At 35.1% G+C, this 19,587-nt stretch overlaps 1 protein-coding gene across 2 annotated transcripts; it reads right to left on the bottom strand.

Moving 5' to 3' along the window:
- Window positions 1-1,657: 1,657 nt before the first annotated feature.
- LOC125836716 (phenylalanine--tRNA ligase beta subunit, cytoplasmic) lies at window positions 1,658-19,152 on the bottom strand. Of its 2 annotated transcripts, XM_049515934.1 has the most exons (20): window positions 18,969-19,152; window positions 18,819-18,874; window positions 18,391-18,491; window positions 18,101-18,230; window positions 17,887-18,002; window positions 11,811-11,877; window positions 11,565-11,606; window positions 11,453-11,494; window positions 11,259-11,335; window positions 10,325-10,451; window positions 10,081-10,248; window positions 9,487-9,615; window positions 9,286-9,387; window positions 7,632-7,763; window positions 4,780-4,854; window positions 4,199-4,306; window positions 2,782-2,877; window positions 2,610-2,693; window positions 2,057-2,129; window positions 1,658-1,965 (listed from the first exon to the last, which is right to left on the bottom strand). In XM_049515934.1, the coding sequence occupies exons 1-19, from the start codon at window positions 19,024-19,026 to the stop codon at window positions 2,061-2,063; spliced, it is 1,779 nt and encodes a 592-aa protein (XP_049371891.1). In that variant the 5' UTR covers window positions 19,027-19,152; the 3' UTR covers window positions 1,658-1,965; window positions 2,057-2,060. The 2 variants fall into 2 exon arrangements, with proteins under 2 accessions (XP_049371891.1, XP_049371898.1); XM_049515941.1 differs by lacking the exon at window positions 18,969-19,152 and having other exon boundaries at window positions 18,391-18,515.
- Between the last annotated feature and the right edge of the window lie 435 nt (window positions 19,153-19,587).

The raw sequence follows: 19,587 nt of genomic DNA, 5'->3' as shown, positions 1-19,587 counted from the left end.
TCAATGTATGGTAGCCTCTTATAATAAATTTAACTATTCAATTATGAAACTTCTATAAATACCACTTCCAATGCTTCGGTGAGTTGAAAATAAGCATAGATCTGGAGATTTCCGAATAGGATAACCTTGCTAAAATTTCAATAGAAACTGTGATACCAACATTTTAAAAATAATGTATTTTTGTTTCTACCTAGACATACAATATCTTTTATATATATATATTATGGAGAAATAACGATTTCCGATGAATATTTATCATTTGACTAGAAGAAAGATCCTCGACTCAAATAAAGCAATTCAAAACAGGTTTGAAAAGGAAAAACAACGAAAAAATCATGTTAATAATAATAGAGAAGGGAATAATAACAGTAGCAAATAATATAATAACCGAAGCAAAGGATACAACAAGTGATAATAATAAAAAACGAAGAAACAAAATAATAACAAAGTAATAATAATATTGACTATAAAAAAAACTAGACAATATAAACATTAGCGATGGTAGGATTTCAAAAAAAATATCAATGCATGTTAGCCTCTTATAATAAATTTAACTATTCAATTATGGAACTTCTATAAATATCACTTTCAATACTTCGGTCAGTTGAAAATAAGCATAGATCTGGAGATTTCTGACTAGGACAACCTTTCGAACACAGAAGAAATAACTATAAATGGACCCGAACAATCAGGCAGTATTCAAATACCTTAAAGGCAAGCTATATCAGAGTCATTAGGTTGGAGTTGAGTCGGATAGCTTCTCATTTGTTATAGCTCGATCCTATTATGGCGGATATTGGTGCACGGATCTCAAGACCCAAGTAGGCTTACAAATCAAATCATGATATGATCAAGTGCTTTATGGGTCATCTCACACCTTCTAATTGGCATTTATCTCCCAAATGATCTCCCAATGGCTAGAATCTCTGTTTTAAAATGACATACTTTCTCTTTGCTTGGGTTGATTTAAAAGTAGAGCAAACATACTTTTAAGTCATTTTTAATTTTTGAGAGTGTTTGACAAAGTTAAAAATAACTTAGATATATTTAAATCAACTTTAAAAAAATATAAAAACCAAAAGTTGGATTTTCCCTTCTTTTTATTTTTTGATTTAAAAACTACTTTTTTTAGCCAATCCAAACGAACTCTTGGTCTGTTTCGAAAAGAATGACCTCTTTCCTCTATTAGCAACATTTTAGTTTCATCTTTCCATCTAATATGTATCACAAGATTAAAGGGCATTTGATATACCTTTAATTTTGAACCACAAAATTGAAAAGTCCTCTATATTTTTTTAAACTTCGTGTCAAGTCAAACTAGGTCATTGTTTTTAAAACAGAAGGAATATAATTATAACACAATCCTATAGCTTATTACATCTAAATAGCTATATAAAGGTTATACTTGAGTAAAAGCCTCAGGTAACAAATTACTAACACTGATGATGATTAATCAAACCACCTCTAATAATTCTCTAGCTTTCTTATGTTTAATCAACATTAAGTTTTGAGTTTAGCTTACTAAACATTGGACAATAGCAAAGTGGTAATGCTATTTTCATGCCAAACCAAATAATTCATTCAAATATATAATAGAGGGTAAACAAGTGAACTGCTTAATTTTTTTTGAAAAAAAATAAAAACTTATGTTTGCTCAAAAAAAGAGAATTAACTAAGCTAACAGACAATGATAATCTCAATGTTGATATTAAACATATTGCCTGGGAGGGGAGGGTTTCCTGTCAAACAGCAAGTGAACCAAATGAATGTTGGATCATCTTTCTTCCTCAATTACAAAGTATAGATCAATACATAGAGACATTTATCAAAATTGTCACCATAATCGAACAGCTCAGGGTCCCGGGACATCAAAAGCAGCACAGTTGTTAAACGAATTTATAAATACTTCATGGAACCAACGCGACAAAGGATTCCCAGGAAGAAAAAGGCATGGCAGATGATGCTCTGGCAAAACATAAGTTAGATGTGTGTTTATTCCAGGTAAAAAGGGAGGGAAAAGCGAGAGGGAGCGTATAAAAATACTGAATCATGAAACCTGACTATAGGCAACTCTGCATGTCAAGCTCCAGAAAGGAGCAGACATCTGGAATGTCATACTCCTTGAGGACCTGAAACCAAAAGGCAAAACATATAACACCTGAATCGGAGCCAACAATTTGCAGTTGCAAACAGCACTAAGGTTCTGTTTTTCAGGTTATCACGGGTGGCCTCGACGCGAGTTAATTAACAGTAGAAAGTTAAACTGTCTAAAGAGGAAACTATTAGGTGAATTCAGGCTGTTATGGCATGCTAATAATTGTCGTTCTGAAATTGGCATCAGTTGTACGGGCACTTGTACCCTCCAAAGACAAATATTTGAGGTGGTCACTGTAATGATCTGTAACACCTATGCAAGTGCACATTTTAATCATGCATCCAAATGAAAATATGCAGATACGAATTGCCTATAACCCAACAAGGTAAAACATATATATAGGACTTGACCAAACTCAAGATGCTTTAAAAGGCAAATGGAAGTAATTAAAATATGTTCCTAATTACTAATTGACAAGTCATGTATACAAAATCAATGCATAATAAGTGAATACCTTAGGGTGCACAATGCCGAATGTTCCAATTCGCTTTCCTCCATAAATAACGCTAGCTTGTCTTCCCTGAAGAAATGCAGGCTCCTATGACACATTAAGACAAAAATAAGCAAACAGAGCAATATCAATAATGAAATGAAAGCAAGAAAATTGGCAAAATGCAAACAATTACCTCTGATTTTTCTATGTAGTAGCCTGTACTGTTTCCAGGTGATACAAAATTAGTACCAGTTGCTTCCATGATTTTGTCAACTAGACCATGTATTAGCTGGAAAAAATGTGAAGAGTCAAACGTTTGAGTGCCTAGAAGCTAGTGCACAACCTATAGAACTATTATAATTATACGTATGAGTCTGCTAACAGAATGCAGTAATCAAACCATTGCTTGGAAGTCAGAAGATTCATATTAAAGGAATAAAGTTCAACTCCAGATATTCTAATAGTAGAACTTCACTATAAGAAAAATGGCAATATATATTTTATTCAAGAACCTTTCAAAGTTTGGTCTTTGTTCTCTAGAGGTACATAGTAGTTGTGGATGCAGAAGCTCAGAGTTTGCAGAAATTATCACAGCACAACTGATGTTGAAGCAAGATAAGAAATCATTCTGCCACCTAAGCTAACAATGGACTTCTCCAGAACTCTCTCTGTGCATACAAAGAGTTCTTGCTAAAGGAGAGCAGACTTGCAACCTATTCTAAGTTCTAAATAGCACAAGACTTGAGGTGGGAGTCAACTGCTTTAGGCATTTTGAAGGCTAGGTGTATTGCATATTTGTTTAGCTGGTACAAGTTGTATCCAGCTGTAAATGCAGAACAACTTTAGAATTTTATTAACTCACCGGTTCTGGCTAAGATAGTTTGTTTAGTTAGCCAGAGAATTATTGTAAGCTCAAATGCCCTTGTAATTCTTGCATCTTCTTGATGCTGTTACTAATACCACTTACTTTATCAAAAAAGAAAAAAAAAAAACCACAAGACTTGAGAACAAAATGCTTGAATCGATTATTATACTGAATTTGGTAAATAAGTGTTTTAACAATTATTTGTACAAGTGGAGAACTCAGCTAAAAAATGTCACTAAAATTTGAAAGGACATGGAGGGAGGAAAAAAGAATCCTGTTAAAGAGAGGTCAAGCTATTTAAGGCAGATCATAAAGGGAAGTAGGGAAATCTTATTGCAACAGAGGGCACAACAGGAAATGGGTCACTCTGAGAGGAAGACCAAAAGGGGATATGCAGGGACTGGATGGCAGAGGTCACTTCATAATTAGGTCCAGCTCTCATATGAAATGACTTTCATGATCAAGGCAATAGACTATTTTCATATACTTAACAGCCTTTCCATTTTAAACTTTCACCTGCAATCAACTCTCCCTGAAGAAAAAAGTAGAGACCTAGAACAGAGCTTACTTTACAAGTAAATATCTGTCCAAATTACCATACATATTCCAACCGGAACTTGTAATGTGCAGCAGATGCTACAGAGAGTGTCCATATGCATTTCAAATAGTTCAAATCCAAGGAGATTTCACAGTGTAGAACTACTAAACTACCACTGCACGAGCTACAAATGTGGTAAATCTGTACCTCAAATCCTGAGTTTGCTCCACAATACAGAGCAGCAAGGTGGCGACGGTTTACTGCACCAACATCATTTGTGTCATCTAAGAGGACTATATCACCAACTTCAAAAATCTGCAAACCAAAAATGGAATTAAGACATAAAATTTAACATGCATAAGTCACTCACAAAAGGATTGGCAAAAGAAATAAAAACTCAAGGCAGTAACTACACCAAAACAGTAGCAATGATAGAAATATGCATGATGGTAACAAGATGATCACACAGCTTAATACTTGGAGATAGCAAAGTAGTACTAACCAACAAATGTCACTTATAATTAAGCAGAAACTCCCTTCACTGGTTGTTAAACATACATCTCCCACATAATTAAGCTTATTATAGCTTATTTCCCTCCGAAAAGATTTAAATAACTCACAAGGTCAGCCAGAAAATACAGTCTATTAGACGACTTGGTGAGAAATGCTATTTACTTACAACTGTCACTAATTGCAATCTTGAGCTTACTTCACACGTTGAAGCAATAAAGTCAGTGGTAAAGTAAATGGCAGGTGAAACCATGCAGAAGTTAGTTGTCCTCATTTACCTTTATAGGCTTTGGATGGTCCTTATTATGCCCCACAGTTCTCAATAGTCCAGGCATCAGAGAAGGCCGAACAACCTGTAAAGTAAGAGCTGTTTCAATTACCAGCATTTGATACATCACTAGAACAAATATGCAAATAGAAGAAAGCTGCAACTATATATAAATTAAAAAGGTTTGTGGTTTGCATTTAATTAAATCAAAATCAAGGACAACAGAACGGTTACACAAAGCAGTATCTCTTTTAAGTAATCAAAAATATTACTAGACTGGACAAAGGGGTCACAACAAAAAGGACTTTATCATCATCTACCATCTAAAAAAGTGTCGCACATGTGTTGACACGACGTGGACGTGGGTGTGGGTGTAGATGTGGGTGTGGGTGTGGGATCCGTGTCCGATTCGGTCAACCGATTTTGGGTACTTTGACCAAAATCGATGGGGAAAGTCTGGATAATTTTAATACCTTTTATATAGAAACTTCTATGTTACTCCTTTTCCTTTGATCTCCTTCCAGGACTCTCCTTAAGTTCACCACATAATCATATCAGAACCTTAGGCCCGCTTACGTGGCGCCACCACAGACCAAAATTCCCTTTTAATTTATTTATTTACAAAACTAGCCTTCACTGAAAAGTTGTGACTTTTATGAAAAGTTGCGTCTTTTACGAAGAGTTGTGACTTTTAATAAAAGTTGCAACTTTTATGAAGAGTTGTGACTTTTAAGAAAAGTTGTGACTTTTATGAAGAGTTGCGACTTTTATAAAAGGTTGTGACGTTTATGAAAGGTTGTGACCTTTCCGAAGGGTTGTGACCTTTCCGAAGGGTTGTGACATTTCCAAAGAGTTGTGACCTTTCCGATCAGGCACAATAAGCATATTTGTTCACACTAACCTTTATTGGCTATAAATAAAGGGATTTCCTCTCATTTTAAAACAATGAAAATTCTGAACTTTTTCTTCTTCTTCTACACAATTAAATATTCATGCACTTTGCTCCTGTTGAGTGGCTTACTGACACCATTGTTTTTGTATCAATACCTTGGTGAATAAAATCATTCCATCCTAAGAGGATCTAATTCATTAAACCTCAGGTATTAGAGGGGAATAATTTTCTTAAGGGGACACTGTGCATTCAGTGGACTCGATTTTTTCCTTTCTATTTCATTCTAATTTTGCATATCCTCGTATTTTTTTTTACAGTCATTAATTTATGCTTATGATGTTAATTGTTGTTTTTGAGTACATGTTTTAAACTTTGTTGTTTATGTTTCTGCAAAGTTATTGTCTCCGGTTATATTGACCATATACACATATAGTAGGTATATTGATTGTGTAGAAAATAATTATTGTACTCAGCCAAGAATACATGTTTGATATCCTATATAAAATTCTATGACTTAAAAGTACTATATATAAGCTTACATATTATCTATTTTAACATAGATATGAAGTCTCTCACTTATCAATTGAAGAAATTCATTATGCAAGTTCAAAAGTTATAATTGCTTTCATGTTCAAGCGTAATTTCTTTTTTGAATCTGTTAACAAATTTTTGAATTTTTCCCTTAGACATACATCACAATTGTATAATCTATGCAACTTAAATGTGTTCTTTTCTTACGAAATGCCTTTGTATATATATTCTTATTTTTCTTCTTTATTTTCATTTTAATGTTTGATTAAAGAACCAATGATTTATTTTTTCCTGAATAATTTATTCATTAGAGGTTCTTGAGTTATGTGATAATGACAAATAATCAAATTCATGTTGGAATATTGCTAATATTTTTTTAAGAACCTATTTTTTCCATCATTTTTAATGTATGGATAAGTAAAGGATTATTTGCAAGTTCAATGCAATTATTATTTATGACCGTGCGAGCGCGGACAAATTACCTAGTATCTCATAATTTAGGTTTTATAGCTCTATTTTTAGATATTCTAATTATTTTTAGGCGAATCCCCGCACCCGTATCCATACATGGATCCATATCACCAAATCTTAAAAATTAGATCATGAAGGACCCGACCTTTAGATCCGCACCCGAGTCCGAGCAACTTAGTCTACCATAACTCCCTCTGCGGAGTACTTTCTCCTTTTTCTAGGAAGAGACATGTTGTTCGCTTGATTGCCTAGGTTTAGCTGGTTACTGGTAATTGTCCAAATGTGCTTGTTTATTGCCTTTTTGTGTGTTATTGCTTTGATGTCTGGCATCATTTGCATAACCAAAGTCAATTCTTTTGAAACAAATCCTCATAATGTGTGACGTGCACACAGCCTTTAGTTGAGCCACCCTTATCTTAGGAGGGGAAGCCATCAGACCATGGAGTGGGCAGAAAGCAAATCAGCCGCTATCAACCATGTGCCCCCAAAAATGGCTTGTCTAGTAAACTCCAGGTTGGGTCGGCCTCAAGAACATTCTTATTTGCATCATATTGTTAAAGCCTAACAGGTCCAGTACCAAGTACCAAATTACTTTGTAGGAGATCCATGCAAATCATGTCAAAACAGGCCCATGGCCCAAAAGATATTTGAGGATCTCTATCTGGCTATTTGTTACACCTTTGAGGGTAATATGGTCATTTGGGGGGGAAGGACATCTTAGCCCACCAAGACACTGCATAAAACAACTGATATAAACTGTTGTGTTTTAATCAGCCTTCTATTTATCTCGTTGCACATGCACCAGATTTTAAATTAATGTCATCTTTTAAATCAAGAACAATATTCAAAGTGAAATGCTAAATTTTCTTCTTCCTAATTAACGATCTAAACCATGCAATAATGGATTTCTGGCAGGGGGACCATAGAGTCGATTGACAACTTATTTTTTGGGGATAGAGCAGAGTCACCTCAAATTCAGACGTACGAGAATCAGCAATGGTCACAGCAGAGTTATCCTCTTCACGGTTCAACATGGAGAAAATTTCTTTCTTGGAACACAAGATCCATGTTAACACCTCAGTATAACCAGTCATTGCAATCTAAATCGGAAAAACATTAAGTTAGATGGGAAGCAAAAGTATCCAAAATAATTTGAGAATCAAGAATGCAATCAAGTATACACACACAGGAGTTGGGACAACTTCATTAGGAGGAAAATCACAAGTTAGTTCTTTTTCGAAAAATTCTTTGACTACCACCGAATACTTCAGTACCTAAGCTGCAGTTGAAAAACTGAATTTCATAGTCAAATAAGACCACCAATAGGCATCAATTATCTGCCTCGTCATTCTATGAAGATATAAATAAAAGGACTTCAATATTGAAGTCCAAAAATTCCCCCCAGGGATGGAACATAACCTTTAGAAGACACCTCAATGACTGGGAAGTGGAAAGGGTAGCAAGTTTGCTAAGCTTGCTGGAGACTTTCAATGGCATAGTCACTGTTTCTGATTCCCTGAAATGGAAGCACTCAGAGGATGGCATCTTATCAGTGAACAAATGTTACAAGAAGGAGAACATCTCAACATTGGGAGGAACTCCAAAGCTCTGGAAACACCTTTGGAAAAATCAAGTCCCTCACAAAATAAAGTGTTTCACTTGGTTGGTGGCTAAAAGAGCATGCCTCACTTAGGAAGTCCTCCAAAAGAAAGGAAGAACTTTAGTGCCTAGATGCTTTTTGTGCAATGAACCTAGGGAAAGTAATAACCACCTATTCTTGCACTGAAAATTTACAGCTCAACTCTGGCAACTATTCTTCACTCTTACAAAGATTGAGTGGACAATGCCTGAGCACACAGCTGATCAACTAAGCTGCTGGATCAGAAGGGGGGGAAGCAAGAGCCAGAAGAAGTGGTGGAAGATGATACCTTCATGTATTTGGTGGACAATATGGAGAGAAAGAAATGGGAGATGCTTTGAAGACAAATCAAAGTCCATTAATGATGTAAAATGGAACTGCCTAGTCTCCCTATTTTTTTGGTGTGAAGAGAACTATATAGAGGAAGTAGATGACTTTGTAGATTTCTTAGGAGCTTTGTAAATCAAGATTCTATCCTCTGTTTCTGTAACAAATTTTGGAGGTGGCCAGCATTCCTTAATGCTGAGGAATACAACAGTACCTTATGTCGAAAAAAATATTGAAGTTCAAAATTCAAAAAGAATAAACAAAGAAGGGAAGTATCTGATCAAAAAAATAAATGAAGAAGGGATGTCTAGCACAGGAAGGTAATAAAATTGACAAAAATTGGAACTAAATTGACATATTGAAACTCCTCCTCCCTCCCCCCCCCCCCAACCCCACCCTCTTCCTGGCTAGAAGCCTAGAGCTGAATGAAAGGCTAAAGATTGTTTAACCAACTCCAAAAGTCCCAAACTATAGTACCATTCCCGAGTATGAGTCAACATCAAGAGAAGAAATAATTTTATTAAAGATCACATGTAGCAGAGACTACAGAAACACAATAGAAAGTGCTGATGCCTTCGTCAAAGACATAAATGTCCACGACAGCCAGAAGTCCGTGTTAGCAATATGAACAACACAGAAGTGTATAAGCACATTACCTCTGTACGAATAAGATCACTGAATTGACTGAGAGGTAAAGGATTCAAAGATGCAGGTTTTCTCTTTGGGATCTCATTGTAGCCATAAGCAATTGCAACATCCTTCAGAAAAGGATAGAGAAGTTGAATCCATATAAGAACAAAGACAGAAAAGCTATGGTGGGATAGTAACTATAAGCAGTGATGCATCAAAACAAATACCTCCGCTACATCACATGGATGAAGAACGTCACTTCTTGTGGGAGGAACAGATACAACAAACTTGACTTCTTTATCTTCTGATACAGATTTCTCTGCACGCAATTGCATTTTATGCAACAAACTAGCCACCTGAAATGTTGTTTAGCGTCTAAAGAAAAATTTCCATCTTCTTTTCTACTCACAGAATAATACAGCAGAAAAAGCAACACAGGTCCATCAAATAAAAGCACAAAGAGACGAGCAACTACTGCCACAAATTTTGAAGGAGCATTTAAACAATGTACTGAAAATTCTGAAGTGGCGATGTTATTAAAGCCAATAAAAGTACCATTAGTGCATGGGATGTCCAAACACTAACCCAGTGGATCAAAATCATACTGTAGCCTCACGTTTGATGCTACTTTCTAAAGCACATCAAAGACATGGAAAAGCAATTCAAAGATACTACAAACTTAAAAAACTTTCTTGATTAGGATTAGTTATTAATATCATAATTGTCAATTTGTCATGAAGATAAGATGATAAAATGAGAGAAACTACTGTATACATGAAAAGAGATGAGAATAGAGAATGAATGACAAAACTCTATAATACCTTATCCTCTGGCAATTGAACTCCAATGATGCCAGTAATGTAAGACAAAGGCACATTCATGTTGTAGATTGAAAGATCGGGACAAACATACGATTTTCCATCAGGATATGTAACTTTAACTGGTTCAACTTCAAACTTCCGCTCACAGTACACTGAAAACATAGTTACCTAGATACAATGTATTAATTAGTTAAGAGTCCCACAAAACCGAAGGAGGAAAAGAAAATGAACTTCTAGTTCCAACCATCGTGTTCAAAACAATGTTGGCCTTCGTCAAATCTGTCGCTGTACATTCTATAAACACGTTCTTTGTTTTCAGTGAAATGGCTGAATGTGCACCATTAATGATGGGGGGTAAAGACAAAACAGTCCTGCAGAACAGAGAGTGACTAATGAGTTGTAAAAAGATAGTGGCCAAACTTCATCAAGAATCTGCCACTCAACAAAAGCATTTTCGGGAGTAGACATAATCTCGTCCGGAACCTTCTTTAGTCTAATAGAAAGCACCTTATAGATTATCTCATAGATGTTACCCACTAGAATAATAAGTCTACAATTCTTGATGCTTATTGTTCCTTCCCTTTTAGGAATGATGATAATAAAAGATGCATCAAGACTCTTTTCAAACTCTATCCCCTCCTGAAACTCCCTAATAGGTGCATCACCTCACCTTTAAATGTATCCGAACCCTGCCGAAAGAATGCCAACGTGAACCCATTTCGCCCCAATGCTTTATCCACCACACAATAAACCATCGCCTCCCTCACCTCCTCTTCCCCGATCTCCCTCTCCAACCACCCCTTCTCTTACTCTCATGCCTAATAACAAACCTACACCCCCAATTTTGGTCTCCACCATGCTTCCTAACGATCTAGAAACCTAAGCCGCCTCTTTTGTCGCCTCCACCCCCTCGTGCACTTCCCTTCCCACTTCAAAGGAATCTATTGAATGACTCTGTTTTCAGCTTGCTACTCTACAAGTGAATTGTGTTTGAATCCCTTTCTTCTAATCACAACACCCTCGCTCATGTCTTTCAACTAGCTTTTTGTTTCCAAACATTATTATACATAAAAGTATTACTTTATCTAAAAAAGTACATAGGTCATTAGGCATGCAATGAAGTAAATAAATGCAGTAAGATAGCTCCAAATGGGAAGGCCCATTTGTAGACTGGATACCTTTTACAATCATATATAACAGGGTACACGGGTGAATTCTCGATTATGTGTAGAAACTTCTTCAGCTTCAAATCCGACTGTAAATCAGAGCAGTGATGTGTTAGAGATGTCCTTAAAGTGCAAATAGTGGATCTTCAAGATAATAACAAAAACAACAATACAGATGAAGAATAAAAGGATAAGTTGTAACTCACTTTGTAAAATTCCATCAGCTCATCAGCTCTGAAGTTTCTGGTCTGAAAAAACAACCACAAAATATCAGCTTAAACAACACCATAAGCCAACTGCTAAAAATAAAACAATTACCTGCTTCAATGGCACAAAATTTATTTCTGCAGGAGGCAAAGCCTGAAATTTAAGGGGGAAAAGTTTAAACATCCACCATCTTAAACTACATAGGGAAAAGAATGCAGTACACAAGGAATCAGATTTTTAAGGAAAACGCAGTCTGTCCCTCCTATTTGGAGCCAACCAAATACAGGAATAACTTTGAAGGTTAAAAAAAAATGGGAATAACTTTAAAGGAAGCTAGGTATAACAACTTGCATATACCTCATATGTGAATGGTCCTTCAATTGTATCTAGGTCATGGGTACCAATTGCCACCAAGGTTCTTCGCCTATAAAAACCAAAAAGGAGAATAAACAACGTACCTAAGCATAAGCAAGAAAAAACATACACAGGACTCTTTCAGATAATAAAGATGTGATTCCCCAAAATACTCGAAGTAGTTTGTATTGATACTGCTCATGGATAACAATTCAACAACAACAATAAGAAGAGGAAGAAGAAGAAGAAGCAGTACTGTCACCACCACCAGTTCACCACCATCCAAGGTTGTGGAGTAGTGGTCCGTAAGTGGATAAAAACTATGGCAGATCAGGGTTTAAATCCCAATAGTGGCAAAACTATTATGTGATTTCTTCCCATTTTGTTGTAATGGAGTGTGTCCTGGTGGGAGGTGGCAAGCACCTAGTGTAATAATCAAACTGTGTGCAAACTGACTCAAGAAAGATTGTTATTAAATAAACAAAAAAAGTAACAATGAGGAAGAAAAAACTTCTGAGGGTTTCATTATGTGATAGAGGATTTGTCTAAATTCCACTCATTATTCAAATCTAGATAGAGAAGGAATGAAAAGCAAAGTGATGATAACAAATTCAGTGGCTAAGAATGGCACTTCTGCCGAAGAAAACGCCAAGATGAGAAGTTGGAGGTTATAGGAAAAGATATATAGTATACTAGTTAAGATACACAAAAGAAGAGATTGTCAAAATCAATGATCCTCTACAGGGGAAAAAAGAACAAGAAAGGATGATAACATCTAACTTATGCAACAATATACCCAGTGTAATTGCACAAGTGGGGTCTAACCGTCTAGGAAAGGTAGAGTGTACACGAACCTTACCCCTACCTCATAAAGAGAGAGAAATTGTTTCCAAAGATCCTTGGCTCAAGTAATTGAATCCCCCTCCACAAAAATAGATATAGATGTAAAAGAAATATATACAGAAGAATTTAAGCAATTTTATTCAACCCAGTTACTTTTAACAGTATTAACACCTTTATACTTTCACCTCCACATAAAAAAATACACCCTGCTTTCCGTCTTTACATATTCTAGAGAGATCTTAAGACTAGGGGTGTTTATACTTTCACCTCCACATAAAAAAATACACCCTGCTTTCCGTCTTTACATATTCTAGAGAGATCTTAAGACTAGGTTTACCAAAAACAAGCAATGATTTCACATGTCACCTTCAAGTTGGATAATTGTGATATAACCACTTAATCAACCCTTCCACCTTTAACAAATGCTTAGAACTTTGTGATAAGATAACTACAATAAATACCAGACTTTTGCCTTGACAGGGTTATCTTTTTTATATGTCTTGTGCTATTATAATTGTTGTTATGCTAGTATAAATGTGAGTTCTTCCTTACTTTAACCAACAATAAAAGCTGCTAATTGTTTTGCATAGAGAGGACAGTATCAAAAAGTGACCCTATTTACCACCTAGAAGTTCTCATCAATAGGAATTTTAAAATAAGGCTTGTCAGGACACATCCAGTAAAATTGATCTCTAAAAGGGAAATTACATAAGCTGCCCCTAAATTTATCCGTAAAAGTCATTTATGCACTTCCACTTTACGAGCGACCCCTTCCCCCTTATTATTTTTTGAAGTGGAAGTAATAGCCCCTTGAGTGATGATGCGGCAGTGGAAATGTGAACATCTTTCTTCAGCACATGAAAGGCATAAAAAAAATGCTAAAAACAGATTAATCTGTACAGGTGGCAGCTTACAATTAGTTGTTATGATAATTTACTTACAGTAAAGATATGACACTTGGGTCTAACTCAACCCCAAAAGCTAACTCATGAGGGGAGGTTTGTCCAAATCCATATAAGGTGACCAATTTCCCATCCCTCTACCGATGTGGGACTTCTTAACACTCCCCGCACGCCCAGACCTCAACAGGAGTGTGAACACTTCTAAATGGGGGCCTAACATCGGTGAACAACAAATTGGGATGGGCCTGGCTCGGATACCATGTAAAGATATGACACATGGGCTTAACTCAACCCCAAAAGCTAGCTCGTGAGAGGAGGTTTGTTTAAGTCCATATAAGGAGACCAATTTCCCATCCCTCTACTGATGTGGGACTTCTTAACACTTACCTTAAATTTTTCCCTTTATTACTTGTTCTTTTACATTTTTTTCTATTTGTTTCTTTTTCCTTTTTCCTTTTTCTCCTCTTTATCATTACTAAGGCCATCAAATCACCATTACTACACCTCTCCCGTCAATGACCTCTTCATTCTCCTCCATTCTTGCCACTTCTATTTCCATCACTATTTTCAAGTTTGTTTTTTTCCACTTGTTTTCCTTCTCTTTTTTCCTTTCCATTAAACCCACTTAATCTATATCTACGACAATCATTATTCAACAAATTTGAATCTTTTATTTTAAAAAACATAAAAAAAATCAGACATTGCTAAATGACTATAGTCTTGTTCCATTAATGCTTTCTGATAATCAATTTTCTTGTCAGGTCTTAGTTGTGTCTTCTTTATTTTCTTGTATAAAATGGAGAACAGAAACAAATTTAGTAGGTTGTTTATGGTGCACGTTAACCTTTGGCCTTGGAAGATGATATGAAAAATTAATGTACCTCACAAGATGGCTTGTTTCACCTGGTTGGTAGCTAGGGAAGCAGTACTAACTCAGGACAATCTAATGAAAAGGAGAAGACAGCTATGCTCTAGGTGCTTTTTTTGTGAAATAGAAACAGAGACAACAAACCATCTCTTCCTCCATTGCAGAGTGACTGAGAAATTGTGGCGGGTCTTCTTGAATTTGAGGGGCATCAGCTGGTCCATGCCAAGACACACCTTAGATTTTCTAGCATGCTGGAATAGAGAAGGGAATATATCAGGTCACAATTGGAAGGAAAGGAACCAGAGATGCTTCGAAAACAAGAGCATCCCTTTCCAGAGTATGAAATTGAACTGAATTATAACCCATTATTTTTTGTGTAACCATGTCCTCCCCAAAGTGGTGGAGGCTATTACTCACTTTTTAGATTGGTGTAACCATGTCCTCCCCAAAGAGGTAGAGGCTATTACTCACTATTTAGATAGTTTGGGAGGGATATAGATGATAGATCTTTTGGTTTTGCTTTTTTGGTTTTGCTTATTGTATACTCCTGATGTAATTACTACTAAAATACACCATTGGTGTATTGCTATATGTTAACTTTCTCAAAAAAAAAAGTGTGTAAATGAATTTTTCAATTAAGTTTAGCGTGCAACTTATATATTCTCCCATCTCAAAAATACTACTCCCTCTGTTTCAAATTGAGTGACATGTTTTAACTTGGCACATACTTTAAGAAAGTAAAGAAGACTTTTAAATCTTGTGGTCTGAAATTAAAGATCTGTCAAATGTACCAAAATGTTCTTTAAACTTGTGGGCTTAACATGACATGTGGAAAGTTGAAACTAAAAAGTTGCTAAAAGGAAAAGGTCATTTTTTTATGGACTAAAAGGGCAAATAGATCAAGTAAATTAGCATGGACGGAGTAGAAAATAAATGGTGCATTGTTAGCACAAGATAGAGACATGCTTTATGCCTATGCCAAAATAATAACTTATGTTCTCATTGAGGTGAAATAAATAGCATTTCTTATATGCCCCCAAGGTCTAGCTCAAGTGGCAAAAGGTGGAGGATTTGTGGCTTAGGTCGCAGGTTCAAGCCCCACACCATGCAAAGCGAAGCCCGGTATTCAAGTGGAGAAGGGTAGAGGGGCAGGCCCATTATCCACCGAGTTTAGAAGGTTGTGATTGGTCCAAAGGGAGGGTCACAAACGGATTTCTCGGTTATCAAAAAAAAAAAAAAGCATTTCTTATCCCCCATGAACTCTAAAAAAAAAACTTGAAAATATAACAACCCAAATAGAACTGGTGTATTGTTAGAACAAGATATGAGATATGTTGTATAAATGGTGTATGCCTATCCCAAAATAATGACGTGAGCACTCATTGAGGTGTGTTGAAGTGTTGTAGCTTAAGCAGTTAGAGAGAGCACACTTTTATTATTAAATTATACTCTCAACAAGGTGAAATAAATTGCATTTCTTAGCCCATAGGCTCTAGACCTTGAAAAAATAACTCCATTTTCTTTAGAAAGGTAACTCCTACCAGATTTGTAATCTTTACACTATACCAATTTAATCTAATAAATCCCCTACTCCCCCTCCCCCCCTCCCATAAATTATGTTTACACCAAAAAAGAACAAACTAAGAAAATTCATCCTAATCTTTTGAATGAAATTGCTAGTATTTTCAAAATGTCTTGAGTTCCTCTCTTTCCATATTGTCCACAAAATACGTGTTGGACTTTTTTTGCGACAAATAAGTTAACACGCAAGATTAAAGTAATCCATTCATCTAGTCCCATTTACTGAACAAGCTAAGGTTTCTAAATAGTTTCTTTACAAGTCAATTCCCATAAAAAGTAAAAAGAATAATTGAATGGTATCCAGCCATGTACAGAAGCATCATATGCTCACATAAGTTCAGAATAAAACAGGAAAATTTATCTATTATCTACTCATTGATTCCTCATGAGAGCTAAGGGCCCATTTGGATATGCGAGATGAAATGATGATATGAAATCATATGAGATGAAGTTGAAATTCTGTTGGACATGCAATTTGGATTTTTAAGTAGTATTTTTTGCTCATAAACATAAAAAAAACAGCAAGTTACGAAAAATTATCAAAATTGCCCTCATTCTTTATACAATCTTACCAAATAAGTGAATGTTCATAACAAAAGTGTAATACACTATCACAAAGCTATTCTAAAAAAAAAATACAACATTTATTGATCGAACTTTAGTTCAACAATAAAGTAAAATTGAGCATGAGACATTTACCTACCAACAAATATAACTTCTTTGTAAAGAATTACTAAATAGACATGTGACGCAAATGAGATAGCTTTGTGTAAACAAATAATATTTATGTTGGTGGGAGTAATAGTTATATACTTATATCTGATATAAATGGTTTAAAGATGGATAAGAGTAATAATATCAACTATATATTTTGTTTACAAATAAATTAATAGTCGGTAGATACAAAATGGTGGATTTATTTTTTACTAAATATAAACTTGTGGATCAATTTTTGTATTGGAAAAATGTGAAATCAGAATATGAAATTCTCAAATCAAGATTTTTGGAGATTTCAAGATTTCATCTCAAGATTTGAAATCATAAGATGAAATTGCATGTCCAAGCGCCTACTAAGAATAGACCGCATAAGTACAAAGGTTTACAGTATTTTTACAGCCGAAACAAAAAAGATCAAAAAGAGAATATAAGAATTCCACCCTTTTAGTGATCCGACATGCTACAAGATGTCATTAATTTCTTTGGTTTTGTTAAATTTTGCTTAATGACATTTTTTTTCATTCTCAAAAAAGATGTCATTAAGCAAAATTTAACAAAACCAAAGAAATTAAAAGAGTTTGATAGGTGTTGAATTGTGCAACCATCTCATCTAAGCTTAAGTTTTTAAGGTGAACACATTTTAATCACTTAATAATGTCTCAGCACGCCATGTCACATGTGGCTTGATTCTTGTTCTTGGGCCAAGCATAGGAGATCTATTTCTATGGTAATGATGTTTGAGCCCAACATTTTTGCCAGATCTACTATCATATTGATGTGGGAGATCATCTCGTTATATTAGAAAGAGCACAATTTTAATTACTTAACTTTCTTATATAATTGAGAAATCTTAAGGGCTAATGGCGTATTCGGAACTCGGAAGAGTAAGCCCTTCCCTGTATCTTTCTCCACTTAAATGCCAAGCTTTTGTTTATAGCATGGTATGAACCACGTGCACCTAACCCACATTGCGCTCTTACCATTAGATTGAAAGCTTCGGGCAATTATTTAATTATATTATGTCTCAACAACAACAAGATACCCAGTGAATTATATTATGTCTCAACAACATACCCAGAGAATTATATTATGTCTCAACAATAAAAATTTCAGTTGAAAATGAAAAGGTAAATAGGAATTTCAAATTGCCCTCATATTCTGGTAGTACCTGCAAATGTTTTGATGCAGCCTATCTTGTAGTTCAATGAAGCTATTGTACTTAGCCTCATCCAATGTTACACCTCTTAAAACAGCACATACAACATATGGACGAATCTTGGATGTCTAGACAGGGAAAGACAAATGTCAATGCAATATAGTTTCTTTACCACATTTAATGGTTGTAAAATACTTAACACAAACATAACTTTAGCAAGTAGTACCTCTGTTTTCACACGCATTTCAAGCATAGATTCTTTACCAATATTCGCCACCTTATATGTTGGGATCGGGTCAAGCCCATTAAATATTCGAAGAGCTTGCGCTAGTCCTTCAAGACAAAGTAAATCATATCTGCAAATGAAGACATTTAAACATTTCTAAACAACTCCACTCCACTAAACTAAACGAAGTGCAATTCAAACACTCAAAGCATAATCAAAATCTCAATATCTTTCTTCAAATTAAGGAAAATTGATTCTGCAATGTAATTATGAAAAGCAGACAAAACCACCTGTTTGCTGGGACTTCAATTTTGTATATAGTCTCTCCATCATCTTCCACTCCCTCTTCCTCCAAATGCTTCTCTTTTCTCTGTATTGCTTTTTCTGTTGTCTACAGTTTTTGCACATCAATAAGCTCAATAGGTAACCAACAACCAAATAAATGGATCAAATAAACTATCCGAAGAGACAAAAACACATACGACTATACAAATTACTCCTTACATCCTGAACATTACTGGTCCAAATTATAACAGCAGCATCAAATTTGCCCAATTCACAACTTTTGGATATAAAGTTTACATAATTGGAAACCACAAACAACTTTACCAAATAACAAGTTTCATACAACATTGTGTTTCAATTAGACAAAGCATACAAAACAAAGAGAATAACATTTCTTCAATGTGTGAGTAATGCGAAGTTCAGTAGTGCTTACTATATCGTCGAGCTCAATACCAAACTGAAAGCACAATTCATCGAATTCTTCATCAGCTGAAAATTCATATAAAAAAAAGTTTTTTCAATCTAACAACGTAAAGTACTTTCATACGGAGCAGGAGATATATATATAAAGAGAGAAACTCACTGTAAGTACAGCCAAGGGCTTCGAACAGACAGTCTCTTCCAACGCTAACGGTTGGCATGGTGACACCTGATTCTGAGAAAAGTGGCGGCGGCGTCCGGTGATCAGATGCAACCAGTGAGCCAAAAAATGGAAGGCGGCAAGGGTTCCGGTACAGTTGGTGAAGAAGACGAGTAACTCAATCTCCTTTTACATATAACCAATATTACTGAAAAGTGCATAAAGGTCCCTAAACTAGTAGAAAGTGAATAAAACTACCCTTAATTTTAATTTTTTATAATCTAAAATGTCCTCTAATTATTAAAAATGAACATATAAATGTGACCTAATTGTTATTATTTTCTTAATCCTAATTCCTATTCCTAATAATAAATAAAGTAGGATAAAAAAACATAAGAATTCTGAATTTCAAATAAAAATGTTGATTTGTTTTCTCTTTATCCATCTAATTTTTTTTGGACAAAGTTCTTTGATATTTGTATTAGTGATGAAAGGTTGAAAGTAATTATGACTTTGTTAAGTTGGGCATAAACGGCTGTTTGAATTATGAATCAAGTCTTATATTAAATATATAATTTATGTAAATATATTAATTAATGTGATTGTCACTTCAACAATTTTT

Source organism: Solanum verrucosum, unplaced genomic scaffold, assembly GCF_900185275.1.
Source record: "Solanum verrucosum unplaced genomic scaffold, falcon-dt-bn FXZP01000284.1, whole genome shotgun sequence".
NCBI lineage: Eukaryota > Viridiplantae > Streptophyta > Magnoliopsida > Solanales > Solanaceae > Solanum > Solanum verrucosum.
This window is presented reverse-complemented; position numbering and strand designations above follow the sequence as displayed.

Coding starts and splice junctions, on each gene's coding strand:
- LOC125836716 (XM_049515934.1), bottom strand. CDS start 19,026: ATGCCAACCGTTAGCGTTGGAAGAGACTGTCTGTTCGAAGCCCTTGGC. Junction 18,003..18,100: donor AAATGCGTGTGAAAACAGAG/GTACTACTTGCT, acceptor TTCCCTGTCTAG/ACATCCAAGATTCGTCCATA. Junction 4,855..7,631: donor CTCGTACGTCTGAATTTGAG/GTGACTCTGCTC, acceptor CTTACTTTACAG/GTTGTTCGGCCTTCTCTGAT.